This window comes from Pleurodeles waltl, chromosome 1_1 (assembly GCF_031143425.1).
Source record: "Pleurodeles waltl isolate 20211129_DDA chromosome 1_1, aPleWal1.hap1.20221129, whole genome shotgun sequence".
Classification (NCBI taxonomy): domain Eukaryota; kingdom Metazoa; phylum Chordata; class Amphibia; order Caudata; family Salamandridae; genus Pleurodeles; species Pleurodeles waltl.
The window spans coordinates 414749585-414764364 of NC_090436.1; the positions used below are offsets into that span (position 1 = coordinate 414749585).

General features: G+C 43.1%; 1 protein-coding gene across 3 annotated transcripts in view; it reads right to left on the minus strand.

The window, feature by feature from the left end:
* HEXB (hexosaminidase subunit beta) overlaps nt 1–2129 on the minus strand; it is a 244837-nt gene extending 242708 nt beyond the window's left edge. For 2 of the 3 annotated variants that reach the window (XM_069223901.1, XM_069223892.1), the window contains exon 1: nt 1782–2128. In XM_069223901.1, the coding sequence (XP_069080002.1) occupies nt 1782–2083 (302 nt within the window). In that variant the 5' untranslated portion in view covers nt 2084–2128. Of the gene's footprint in view, nt 1–1781 lie in introns of all 3 variants that reach the window. The other variant, XM_069223910.1, reaches the window with a different exon arrangement.
* Between the last annotated feature and the right edge of the window lie 12651 nt (nt 2130–14780).

A 14780-nucleotide genomic window follows, 5' to 3' on the forward strand; every position in this document is an offset into this window, starting at 1 on the left:
TTGCATTTTTCTCTGGTAAATGCATATTGCACCCAAGTTTCACTAAACTGTGAAAATTAGCCAGCGAATCAGGCCCAAATCTGAATTAACACATCCAACCAAAGTCTAATTTTCAGTAATGACAATCATGGTTCTGTATCGCAAGTCTACCACATTCAGTCACAAGGATGCTGCCTATCTAGTCACCTCTTCTAAGCAAACTCGACAGTATGTCCCCTTCAGGCTGACCTTCAGATCTCTACTAATCCTTTGAGGAGAGGCACATAAAAATTAAAAATTAGAAAGGGAAGATGCATACAGGTGGACAAAGTTGTATTTTTTGAGCTGACAGGGGAGCAGTTCTTCAGATCAGTGATTCCCAACCTTTTGACTTCTGTGGACCCCTACATTATCTTTAGTGGAACCCAGGGACCCACACAATCATTATTGGAATCCGGGGACCCCGTACTGAGTCATTACTGAAAGCTGGGGACCTAATCTGTTCATATTATTTGATTTTGTAAGCAGTCGCAGACCTACTGAAGAGGTTTCGCAGACCCCCAAGGGTCCCCGGACCACAGGTTGAGCAGAGATTAGGCATTATAATAATTTGAAATATTTTTACTAAACTGTTCTTTCTAAGTCTGATTCTTGTGTTTAAAACACAAAAGGACAGTTGTATCTACTACAATTTCTAAAGGTATTTATTTATGTGACTTTTTTCCTGAAATAAGTGTGACCGTTGAGCACAACAAATTGGAAAAATTCTAGGGCCGGATTCGTAAAGCCATTTGCACAATGAAGTTGGATTTACTTGTGCAAATGGCTTGTCTTAACAGGTATTAACTCTAGTTTGGTATTCCCAAAATGTTAGATTACATTCACAACACAAATTAATAAGAAGAAATACTACTTCTCCACAAATCTTTTCTGGGGAATAGGTAATGAGTATTCCTGAGGCACAGAAGACTTGAAAAAGACAGTGTAAACCAACACACCTACATGTTTGTCGATCTCCAAGTTTTAAGATGTACATTTCCACCCTAGTATGCTCTGAGATTTGCTGTGTCTATGGTAAAAATAAATCTACACCCGTGGTGGGAATGCCACAAAAATGGCTGAGGTGAAGATTAAGGGGTTCTACAACGGGAAAATCTAAACTACAATTACAATGTTTTGTTACATGCACACACAAAGATAATTATATATATACACACATACATACATACATACATACATACACACACAAAATGGAAACCAGTGTAAGCAACATGGGATTTACAAAACAATTCCACAACCAATCCCGGGGATTTACCTGCAACTGTTAATACCCTTGTCAGCCAGAGATGTACTGAAAATGCAGACGGAAACATACATGCGATTGAACATTTTCGGCTATCTTTGCCTGCCGTTTAGAAGTTAACATGATTAGTAAAACAAAATAATAAAGTCGCATTGCTATGAAACTTTTCACCCCTTACGTACTATGCCGGGGTAGGGCTGCAATGACCGCCCGGCTTTCATGCGGGAGGAGACTAGCAGTGTCGAAACGTTTTTCTTCCGCATTCAGCAGAAACCCATAAAAGGGCGGTCTATAAAGTTGGGACAGAAGATCATGGCCAAAAGTTAAACAAATTAAAGTAAGTGCCCAGTACATGACAGGCATGCATCGCTCTCCTGGGTGCTAAGGCTCCGTTCAATAACGAAAGCGTGAGACAGACCGTGTACTCTCCCTGCATGTGTTCGTGGCCCGAAGCTTAGCCCTGCAGACACGGTCACACTACTAGTCACTCACTACCTACCTGCGGAAGGCGTCCTGAAGCATGACACACAAGGGTCCGGCTGAAGACTGTGGTCCGTGCACAATTTGAAAGGCGGCGGGGGAGAGGTGGTACACCACCGGGGAAAGGTGCACGGACTGAGGCAGAGGCCATAGAGTGCCGAACACGGAGGGCTCAAGAGGCAACGGCGGCGCCGCCTCCTGCCGCCTCTCTTCCACCAGCTCAGGGGGCGCAGCGAGGCCGGCCCGGAGGCAGAGAGCGCAGAGCATCAAAAGAGGCATCCGAGACGCAGACATGCTGAAAGCCAACTCACACGCTCCCATCACAGTGCAGACCTAGCGACGGCGCGGCGTCACGTGACAATCCAGGAACCGCTGGGCGCTCGGCGTTTCGCACATGCGCAGTTATACCACCCATTCTTGGTCGTTATCAGGTGTGCTGGGGAGAGAGGTGGCCTGAGAGAAGTTACATTGGATGTTGCCAGGGCTTTAAGATGGAAGAAATACGGACCAGATGTAGCAAAGGTTTTTACCCATTCTGTGTGTATGGGAAAAAGTGTTCGTACATATGGCCCTAAGTGCGTGGGAGCACTCTAAAAGAAGCCTTACCTAAAGCGTTACAAGGAATCCCATCGGAGAGGCTGCTCTAGTTAAACATGTAAAGTAAAAGCCTGTGCTTTTCCATAGTGTAGCCCTAGTGCAGTAGTTTTGTGCCTTTTTTTGCGAACTACCTGTTACTGCAGCCAGACATATCTGTTGGAACATACATTTTAGTAATGCTTTTAGTGAACTAGATGTCAGTAGAAGGCATTGATATGTGTCTCATGTTTGACAGTCTAAGGTAGAAAAGCTGCACTGACATTCCTATTAAATATGCAAATATTTTCATTTCTGGTGGTCACAATTGTGTTTTCATTGTTAAATAACTTTAGTAAAATTGATGTTAGAAAGTATAATTTAGATTCTTGACTAATTATGTGTCTTAAAATGCATTTGGTTTTTTAATGTTTAACATGTGATTTATGAGTTTAAAGATATATGCAGAATTGAAATAATTGCATTTATCTGCCACATTTACTAAAATGTACTGGCAAAATTATCATTTAAAGTAAAATGTATTGCTCATACTAATGAAGTATTTATATTGATGCGTTTTTAAGTTTATATTTTACATGTTTTCTTAAATTGCAAAGATTAACTGTAATGTAACTGATTTTCTTATGTCAGCTTAAATGAGGCTTGCAGAGCTCCTATTTTGTAGTCATGTAAAAGTGATGAATCATCGTTATTTCTAAAATGTGTTTTTCTCTAGGTTCCGTTCTCATGAGGAGCTGTGCAAGTAGCAATAGGTTCAATTGCATAGAGACTTTTAGTTTAGTGGCCTTGAAAAGAACATCCTGGCCTGTAGACCTAAAGTGAAATAAAATGTTGTCATCACTGAATGGAGTCGCATGGATGGAAGATGGTTCTCAGGGAAAGTCTGAGAATTTAATGGACTGTTTCAACTTCAAGAGCACCATTGCCAATGATTGGATGATGTTCTTTTTGCGTGTTCTGACACCATCAATCCAGGAATCAACATGATTTATGTGTTTTATATTAGGGATGGATTTTGAAAGTTTAGATCAGACTCTCATGAGACTCTCATCAGACCCTCAGATACCATCAGACTTTTAGATCCTTTCTTCATTCTCTGCATCCTCCTGACAGAATTTTGCTGCTGATCCAGATGCTTTGCTGATGACGAATTCCTGAATGCTGTTCCTTGGAGAGGTATACCCCTCTCATCTGATTGCCTTACCACCTTGGCATGTCTCTTCTTCAAGAAGAGAATCTATCATGCTGACACTTACTCTATTTTTCTAAATAGTATTCTGTAGCCTGAGATCAATTTTTTCAAATTATTTTGGTCTCTGTTTGTATTTTTGCCTGAATGTGTTTATTCCCACACATGATTTTCTTAATTTGTTTTGTTTAGCTGTAGGGATAACCTGTGTCCAACCCAAACTTTCATACTCTGCTTAATTGAACTTGATAAATGTTGATAAAGTCTGACCTAAGATATATCTCTGTGTCTCAGATAGTTTCAATAATAATATGCATAATTCTTCTTTAATGCCTAATTGTGTTAATGGCAATTTGTTTAGACTTGTTTAGACACTTTGGCCAGCCTGTGGTGCTCATATACCTTTATAATTTGACCTTACGCACAGGCTTTATGACATTAACTCTGTGGTTGTAAAATACAGCTTTGAACTTATTCCTGAATGGAGTTTTCCTTCTGTAGCCACATTGGTCATGGTGTCTAAAGTGTTGAGGTGGTGTTGATGTAGATTTGTGTATGGTTCACCACAATTCTTTGTGAATCAAAAGGTCAGTTCATATGAAGGATGAAAACACGCTTGCATATCACACTGTAAGGGACATGCACATGAAACAAGGCAAACCTATTGGCTTTACCAATGCCTGTTAGAAATTTCAGATAAATCAGTAATAATATTGAGTTTGTTGCACATAATTGCAGACCTGCCAATTCATGAACCTTTCACCATGGGAGGAGGGGGTGGGGTCTTAAAGGAAGTCAGGGCTAGGTACTGAGCACAGCCTGGGGAATCTTTCAATTTAATGCCTCAAAGCCCCCCACCTTTTTCTGAACCCCTCCTCTGCACCCACCTAAACCAAAAGCAAAGGTTATTAAGCTGCAGCTGATGCCCTGGGAAAGTTTCACACTTTAGAATGGATATTGACTGAGCAAACCCCCAATTAGCTGGAACCTGCTGTCTGCAGGCATTTCCAGCTAATTGTGTGCTCACAGTTTGATATCAGGTCCTCATCGGGTCACTGTGTATTGTGAGCAGACATCGTGTGGCCCATGGTGGCACTGTGTGAGCTGGGAGATCTAAAATATAATTGAACATGTCTCAATTCTCAAAACAGTGGTAGCGAGAAGAGGAAGAGGATGAAGGCTCAGAAGGGACTGAGGGGCCAAGGAGAGCACATGTGCTCTGAAGGGAGTGATGAATCTCAAGGATCACAAATGCAATGGTCCAGCTGCAAGTAGTTTGTTCCCCAAACTGAAAAGAAACCAGAAAGGTGCCTAGCTCTAATCTGACTCGTCTTACTATCTACCCAACCATTCATCTCATAAACCTGCTACCTCACCCCCAAACTCACTCCCTGCAGCTGTTGCACATTCTCACACACTCCAGCCGCAACACATCTTTTTCCTAACACAGCACACACAACACCACTACCAACAGAAAACACTCCTAGGAAAAAGTAGCTCAGTAATTACACAAAAAATGGAATTCAAATCCAAAATGGACATTACTCCAAAAAGAGAGGTAGCTTAAAGACAGAAGTAGATAAAGACAGAAGTAGATACAATTCCCCATATTACTTCCTGACAAAATGATCCAAGTACCTAGTAGGTCTCTTTCTTCTTCCTTTGAATGAAGTAATGCTGGACAGATTCTCCTCAGGTTTGCCTTCCTTGTCTTTGGAAGTATCAGGGAAACCAATACCAAGCATCCCTCCTTCAGATTCACTTTCTTTGTCCATGGTTGTGCTGCTGGGTTCTCTTCCACTGTCCACAGAAGTATCAGGAATGCCTGAACCATGCACCCGTCATTCAGGTTCAAAGAATCTGTCAACAGGTATCCTGGACTGTGTCACACAGTCTTTGTTAGAGATCCGGATGAAGCACACAAACCTGGTCCAAGGTTTTTTCTTTTTCACATTATGACCAAGAACTTCCAACTCCCCACTGTCATTCAAGTCTGTCCAATTCACAAATTAATACTCATCTTCATCATATTCAGTATGGCTGTAATGCTATGTAGATCTCTCCTAACCTGTCTTCCAACACCTTCCATAATCCAATGCCACCTGATTCAAATGTCACACCTTTCCATCACTCAACCTGGCAACATTCCTCAAAATTTCCATTACATCCACAGGTTTGTAAAACTGGCTATCCATGGCTCTCCATCTTGCAGGCTCTTTTGGGTTTCTTCACCTGAACCCACTGCGCTACCTGATTCCTCACGCTTGACCTTATTCAGGAGCCCTCCTTATGAGTTAAGGGCTAAAGTCTGATCCCTGTGCAAACGCGTTTTCCTCTGATAAATTCTGGCAGGTCAAACCTGTAAACTTTATCAGGGTGAGGGGAGGCCCATAAAAGAAGGCAAGGCATGTGGAAATTAGTGTGTTAAAACCTGATCACACATGTTATGCTCCCTTTTCCATTTAAAACTCGGAATAGGAGGTATTTACAGCATGTGGGTAATACCTCACCCTAGGGTAATGGTATTTATCAGGTGTGGCAAATACCCCACCCTATTTTGACGAACTCATAATGAGTCATACTATAGCTTCGTTCTATCACTCAGGTTCTTAAATTTTCCCCTCACATAATTCACCAACCAAACTGCCCACCACAGAACTAAACAGCCACCCCAGATTATACTTAGTTGTTCGGTTCTACCCTGCTTGATTACAAATGGGGAACACCTCGTAGACTCATTCTATGACATCCTACAGGCCCACACTGCCCTTGCAATTTGTACCTCCCAATTAAAGCATCCCAACTGCCAATTGTAACGCCCCCTTCAATACCCTGTTAAATGTCTCCACCATACATTACCACTAGGATTGTACAACGAGGTTGTTCTGTGCTTCACACATACACTCTCCAGGTACTAAATTAGTTTCCTTGAAAAAAACAATGCACGTCATTATCAGTTATCATTGGAGCTGAAATGCCCTCTTCCATAAACACCTGATCCAAGACTTCCAGCACCATATCGATATCTGCCACCCCCCACAATCTTCAACACAGGCCATAAACAAATTGACCAATAAAAGCAATAACAAACGCCTGTGTTAGACCCACTGGTCCCAGAATATCTACTGCAACTGGTTTCCATGGATGCCTTGATAAAGCCCTGGTGGCCTGAAGATTCTTAAAGACTTATCTATCTCAGCACAATAAACACACACTCCCTTACCACCCTCTCAGTGTCTATATTCATATCTGGCTACCAATACAATTGTTTCACCATCTGTTTGGTTCTTTTAGTCTGAAAATACCCTTCATGTCTAAATCAACTACTACGTCCCACAATCACTCAAGATGAATTACTCTTCCTCCTTACACCATTACATCATTCTCTATGGACAAATCTGGTCGCACCTCCGAAAAATATTTAACATTTTACGCTCAACTCATCCTTTTTTGGCAGCCCTTCTCCACCAATTCCTTTACATTTTGCAGTGTTGCATCTTTTCTTTATCTGCAATCACAAACCTCCTTTCTAATGGCCAGAAAGCCCACATCTTGTAATAAATAAACGTGCCACTCATTCCCCACATCTTCTTCACATTCCTCCAGTTGTTTGAGCATGTGGGTCAAAATGATCTGCAATCACATTATCCTTACGTGTAACATAAACTATGTTATAGCAAAAATCATGCAATCTCATGGAAAACTGGGCTATTCTGGCAGACACGATTATTGATCCTTATGTCATTAAAATCTTAACCAAAGGCCTGTGGTCACAACACACTATACATAACTTTCCCCAGACGAATACAGTGAAATACTCCAACAACAACAAGGTGATGGATGGAATGCTTGAGTTAATGTCAGCCACTGGCAATTGCTCAGGGCCACATCCTCATCCATCATTTTTTTGCCCACAATGCCAACTCTGTTTGGATCTAGTCAAATGCAAATCAGCCTTGACCCTGCTTCTCATGGGAAAAGTCCAGCCTGAACTACCAGGCCAGGTCCTCCCTGAACTGCTACACAAGCAACCTAGGACCGGTTTCGCCTAGTTAGGGCTCTTCAGCCAGGTTAGCTTTGTTCCTGTGGCACAGTGAACCCTGTATCCGCAAGCTTGGGGAGGGAGATGCAAAAACAACAAGGTGATGGATGGAATGCTTGAATTAACCTCAACCACTGGTGATCGCTTGGGCCGCATCCCAATCAACAGTTTTTTTGCCCATCATGCCACCTCAGTTTGGACCCAGCCATATGTGTGTTGGGTGGCCCCTTTTTCTTTCCAAAATAGTTGGAATATCAGTTTTGAAATATAGCAGCAGCGAATGCCAAGCCAAAACGCATTTGAACTAAAAACATTATTTTTGACTGATAAACTATGTGTACTTCTTCCTACTAGGGTCATGAGGAATCTGGTGATAAGTAGGCAACAAATCAGTGGTGGAATACCGTTAGGTACATTTCACAAAAGCTAACATGATTAATGTGTGGTAATGGGAACTTGCCTACAGTGATGTTATTATTAAGATGTCAAAGGTCCACACACAGCCTAATCTATCAGTTTCTGTGGCATGCAATAACCAAGGGGATGATCCATTCAGAAGGCTTGACAACCAACACAATTTTTTCTAGTTGCCTTGACACCACTTCTCAAACCAGAATATTCTTACTTTGTGTATTTTTAGACAGCATCCACCTTCAACAAAATTTGCTGCTCAAACCCCTGCAAGATCCTTAAAAAAAATCTTGGAAATTGCTTCAACATGACATAACGAAGAGTAACACATTCATCTGTGACCAGTAATGTTCTCAACTGTTGGGATCTAGCATTATATGAAAAGTTTTCTGATCAGCCTGTTGCGTGGGCTCTCATTATCCTAATGAGGCTGCTGGATTCGGGCGGCAGCTTCACCTGAATCGTGGGGAACTGAGTCCAATCCCACACCATGTGACAACTGTCCGCCTAATCCGTTTCCGGCCAACTTGCAGCATCTCATCTCTGCCCAATAGCAGGGATGATTTGTGGCAACCGGGCGCAATATCTAATGACTTCTCTGGGAAATCGTGGTGTATCAGATCTCATCCTTTTCTCTTAGTTACATTAGTCTCACACATGCAAAGACAAACAGAGGCAGAAAACGGTTCAATAAGATTTATTGAATCAGCTGCATCTTAGATAAAATGACATGAATTGCAGTAATTAGAATGATGAAATACGCTACAAGCAAAATGATGACAAGGAAAGTGAACATAGGAAAATTCCCACCATATTGTCACTATGCGTAATATATGCAGTTCCTACCTAAACTATGTTGACTACAGCATGATAAGCCCTAATCCACCCTTCAGGGTGCCCCTGGGAAGACATCATCCACCATACCTGAGCAAGGAAGCCTGTTGTCTAGAGAGACACCATCCCCAGTGAACCAGTAGTCTGAGCTAGCAGCTGTAGCAAAGCCAATCAGCATGCAGTTGTGGTCATCTGTCTGGAATCTCTCTCTAACATGCATGGGACAGAGAAGTGTCTTTATAATAAAACAGCTGATGTTCTGAGAAAATGTCTCCACATAAGGATGTGTATGTTTCTGTGAATGTTGGAGACGTAGTGTACCACTTTGCCGGCAACCCTACCTTGCTGCAGCCTTGAGGAAAGCACAAAGTTAAAAGAATGTCTTGCTAAGAAATGCAATGCTTTCCTAGGCGAAAGAATCAACTAGATAAAGAAAAAAAAAACAGCACCACAAATATGGCCGATTCTGAACTAATAAAAATGAAGCAGACTAAGATGTAACTGGGCTAAAGGACACAAGCGGCAGGCCTAGTTGCTAAAAAAACGCATTAGAGACATTACTAAAATGTCTATACAACAAACCCAACCTAGAACTGACGGACCTCTTTTAGCCACACACAATTTTCCAATGGCATTGTGATCCTTAAATCTAAAAACCAAAGCCTTACAGCCTAACATTTCTATTTTTTCACCACTGTATCCTCCAAGATGACGGTCTCTCTCCTATAACTTATTCCCAATTCTGCCTGCAAATTTCTTTTCCAGCACTCTATTGTCAATAATAATGATGATGAACCCAAATCATCAAATACTTTGATAGCCACTCCCCCAGCTGTCATTACGCCTCCCAGCCTATTCTCCACAGCTCAAATCCCCTCAATGTTGAGATCCAAGTTTTCAGGAGAACTCTCCTCACAGACATTGGATGCCTCCTTCTCACACTGTGCCTCACCATCTACTCTGTCCTCCTCACTCACACATACACCAGCGTCCTTCCTTTTCATGCATACTTTGTCAGAACGTTCTGTAAGCCCACAAGTCACACATTCTGCCTCATTGCAGCACATAACTTGCTGAACGTTGGAGAGTCCTTACTGTGATCCAGTAAAGTAACAATGGGATGCTGCCTTCTTATCCTTCACTTTCACAAATTATCCCTCCTCCCCTCGAATTGCATTTCACTGAGTCCTTTACCGTTCCATCAAGAGGTAGACTCCCCTGACTCGTGTTTCAACACATCTGTGTGCCTTTTAGACCTTTCTGCTGTGCGTACAATTAGTTAAGGTTTGTCCCAAATTAGCATCCCTATTCACTCACAAACGCTCCAGTATGGACAAATCACATGCACGGATAACAACTTTATTACAAATGAGATCATCATGTAACATTCCTAATTTACAATTAATAGCTAATGTCTAAAGAGTTAAAATTGACTCATCTTTCAGCCCACCCTCACAGTCTTCCTTTGGAAAACAAAAACTGTATTGTGTTATCTCAATACATACAATGAAAAATGTTTCAGGGAAACTTAAGATAAAAAAAGACAGGACTCTTCTTGGCAAGGTAAACCGCAGCTTTATACTGTTGCGGCAGAGAGAGTAGCTATCTCTGTACAGTTAAACAGCTGGTCTCAATTTGCTGCTTCATAGGCAGCCATATAAATAGTAAATTGAACAATACAAAAAGGTTAATCAGTACGCTTAGCAATTACATACTTGTTGCAAAATCACATCACTGGTGTCCTTTAACCTTTAACCCATTTCTTACACATTCTTTATTGCATTTCTCACAATGTTTAACAAACTAGCTATTCATTACCCTTGAATGCATGTGTATTTGTGTGTGTACTTTATCTCTATACTCCCAAGATCTCCTAACAGTTGTTGCATACTGAGGATAATTCAATCTCTTGCTCCAATTCTTCAATTATACTTTTAATTTACTGATACAACAGAATAAGTACCTGTGTGCTTAAAACTATAACATTCTTTAGGCTTACAAACACAGGTTTTCCTTTAAGTACGACCTGCTGGCCATGCATTCTGTTTTCAAGTTAACGCTTAACCTCTCTGGCGTCAACACAAAGTTTAGGCCTACACTGCTCTTTCACCACATATGATTTTATATTGTTTTCTACTGCTGTCTGATGTAGTGTAATTTCTTCATTTTTTAAAAACAAATGTTATTTATTGGTTTTCTGAACAAGAAAAAAAATATGACACATAAGACAGACATAGCCCTCGTCACACGATGAAGTATTGGGCTCATAAGGGATCAGGAGAAATGAAGTTAGTCGGTAACACAGATGTAACATAGGTATGTACATTGACTTAGCCAAGGGGGGGGGCATGTATCTTGCTATGAGCTCCCAAACAGAGATCACGTAAGAATGCACTATAATAATGATCTGACATCATTCTGGTACAGCAGCACAGTCCAGTTCCATTCGCTGCCCATCTTCCTCCCGCCCCCATTGTCCAGGGTGCCCCACCAGGAAATATCGCAAAGGCTTCCAAATATTTTGGGACGAAATGTAGGGGGCTGGAGGGCAGCATTTAATTCACTATTTGTGTCACAATATTTAAGACTACGGATCCAAGCTGCCACCCTAGGAGAGGTCTTGGTCCCCCAATGTTTAGCAAGTAGAAGTGCCAGGGCAGGAAACCTTCTGGTTGGTTTAGGGGTATCTGTCACATATTCCAGCGTGGCAGGGAGGGGGCTGGATTCATTGGTGCCCTCACCATGAGAGAAAGCCAGGAGAACACCTCCCTCCAGCAGTGTTCAATGGTGGGACAGGTCCATGTCATATGCGCAAAGTCCACCTCATACGCCTGACATTTGGGCCATGAATGTGAGCGGGTGCTGTCCATTTTAGAAAGCACCACAGGGATGACATACACTTGGAGAAATGTATAATGAATTAGTCAATGGCAGCTGTTCAGAGACATGCAGTGTGTTTGTGTGCAACAAGCCCTCCACATTTTATCAGAGATGGGCCGTCCTGGGTCCGCCTCCCAACGACTGCTGAGCTTGGAATCGTGTGTTGGGAGAAGGTCTAGGCATGCTGTGTATAGCCTGGAGATCAGTCTGGTACTATCTGTGTTATCAATAAGCAGGGTGAGTGAGTGGGGAATACATCTGGTGCAAGCGGATAGGTGGGAAGAAGGGCACGGAGAGTACTCTGTAATTGACTAAGGACAAAGTGGTCAATAGGTGTTGCTTTCGTTAAACGTGTATCTTCCGTTCTAGAGAAGATGTGCCCATCTAGGAACAGATCCCCCAAGGTGTGCAATGACAGGGCTGTTAGAGTATGTTTAAGGATTGCCTTGGGAGCCATGGGTTATCAGCCATGGGCAATGTGGGTGAATACAGGCATCCTCTATGGAGCATGCGGGACAGCCTGCACCAGGCCCAGCAGGCAGTGGAGACTGTCGGTATATCTTTGGGGGCCATGGGGTACCCCTGTGGGAGCAGTGTGCATAACAGTGCTGCGAACACCAGTTGTCTTTCAGGGATATTATATTGCAGGGGCACATCGGGATGGTACCAGTGGAAGGAAAAACTCACTGTGCAACAAGGTAATACAAATGAAAATGAGGCAGTCCGAAGCAACCCCTTTCATAGGGAAGCACCACGTGTCCCATTGAATCTTCACGTGTTTATCCACCTAGATAATGGTAGTCAATAGCTGCCGCAGAGTGGCAAAAAAAAGAATTCTTCAAAGGGATGGGGATGTTCACAAAAAGATATAAAAAGCGAGGGAGTACAACCATTGTGATTATAGCAATGCAGCCCGCTAGGGAAATTGCCAGTTTACTTCAGTGATCAATTTGCACCGCGAGTCTCTCCACCAGTGGCTCAAAGTTGAGGAGGATAATCTGATCTTTATCACGGTGGACATATATGCCTAAATACTTAACCGTATCTTCACACCATTTCAACGGATACTGCGAGCAGAATGGGACCGTCGCATCCGTGATTGGAAAGAGCTCTGATTTTACCCAAATTATCTGCAGCCCTGAGAGAGTACCAAAATGGATAACCTCCTGAAAACAGGATCCAAATTTACCTCAGAGTGGCGGACAAACAGTAGAATGTCATCCTCATATAGTGAGACAAGCAGCGGCCCACTCTGAAATTGCAGACCTCTATGAATGTGGTTTTCTTGCAATTGTCAAACCGGAGAATCCACTGCTGTTATAAAAAGCAGGAGGGAAAGTGGGCAGCCATGTCGAGTCCCCCTGGAAATACAGAATGGAGAGGTTATGGTACCATTTACCTGTATTCTAGCGGTGGGGGCAGTATATAGTAATTTAATCAGGGCTGTGAAGCCACGAGGAAGTCCCAGTTTGTTCAAAGTGGCAAAAAGAAAAGACCATTTGAGAGAGTTGAACACTTTTTCAGCATCCAACAGGGCGCTGCGGGGGTAGAGGCGGAAATCCTATGAAGCACCGTGAACAGTGTACGAAGATTGTTATTCGTAGAGCAATGGGAAACAAACCCCAACTGCTCTGGGGAAATGATTCTGTCCATCAGTAAGTAGAGGCGAGTGGCCAAAAGCTTTGCCAGAATCTTAATATCAAAGTTCAGCAGTGAAATCGGTCGGTAGGAACTACAATATCGGGAATCTTTATGCGGCTTGGGCAAGAGTGTAATAACCACCTCCCTCAGTGTGAAGGCAATACGCCCCTTGTGAGAGCCTCACTGTACACTTCTAAATGATGCAGGGCTAGAATTTGTTTATACGTTTTATATAATTCACCGGTGAAGCCATCTAGCCCTGGAGCTTTAGAGGCCTTCAGGGCATCCATGGCCTGCATACTCTCCTCGCAAGTAAACAGTTCACTGAAAAATTGTTGTTGTGCTGAAGTAAGCCAACCCATGGCCAACTCCTCTCGATATTGTGATAGGGATGGCATGTACCCCGCAATGCTGACAGTCATTCAATGCAGTATAATACGCTAAAAGTTCAGATTGTACTTCCCGGGTGCCCACTCTATGCACCCCCCATTTATGCATAGCTCAGCCATACATGTCGCCGAACAAGAGGGGTGGAAAAGGTGCACCAGCATGCACCTCGGGCAGTCACCCTCACCATAATGGCGGGCGGTGGAATACCTCCCGAGATAGAGAATCTCATGGTGCGCGGGGTCCCGGTACTTCTCCATAATGGCGGAGTACCTTCTCAGATCCGGACTGGCACAACCACATGCGTCAGTCTGGTCTAAAATTCCGGAGAGCGGTCTCAACCCGTGGTATGCTAGTACGTATATGTCTTAGCACAACATTGTGTTTAGCTATGCGTATGCCCCCTGTGAACGCCTTAAAGGCTTCACAGAGTGTAGCGTGTGTAGTGACAGTTCCTGCATTCAGAGCAAAGTACTCTGTAACTGCTGCCTGCAGGTCGAAGCAGAACACAGCATCCTGGAGGGCGAGCAAAGAGAAACACCAAAGACGCTCCCGCAAACACTGGTGAGGGATAGAACAGGTCATGGTCACTGGCAAGTGATCCGATAATGAGCATGGTTGGTGCATAACAGTAGTCAACCATGTGGACACCGGTGGAGACACCAGCCAGGAAAGTGACGTTTTGCGGGTGCAGGCGCCACAGGTCACGCAGTGGGTATGTGTCACAGAGATGTTTCAGGATGCATAGGGATTTGGGTTTTAACGTCGGGGTCTTGGCTGTGGTGTCACACATTGGGTCCCAGATCAGGTTAAAGTCCCCACCTACAATGATGCAGTTGGAATCCGTGCGGGCCGATTGGGTCGACAATGTGTGGAAAAAATTGTGGTCATCTGTATTCGGAGCATAAACATTGGCCAGCAATAACCTGTGGCCTGCTAATGTGCCTTTTGCAAAAATGTATCGACCTTCTGTGTTAGCGACAGTAGAGATGAGGTGGAAAGGGACCCTCTTTTGTATCAATATACAGACCGCGAGGGAG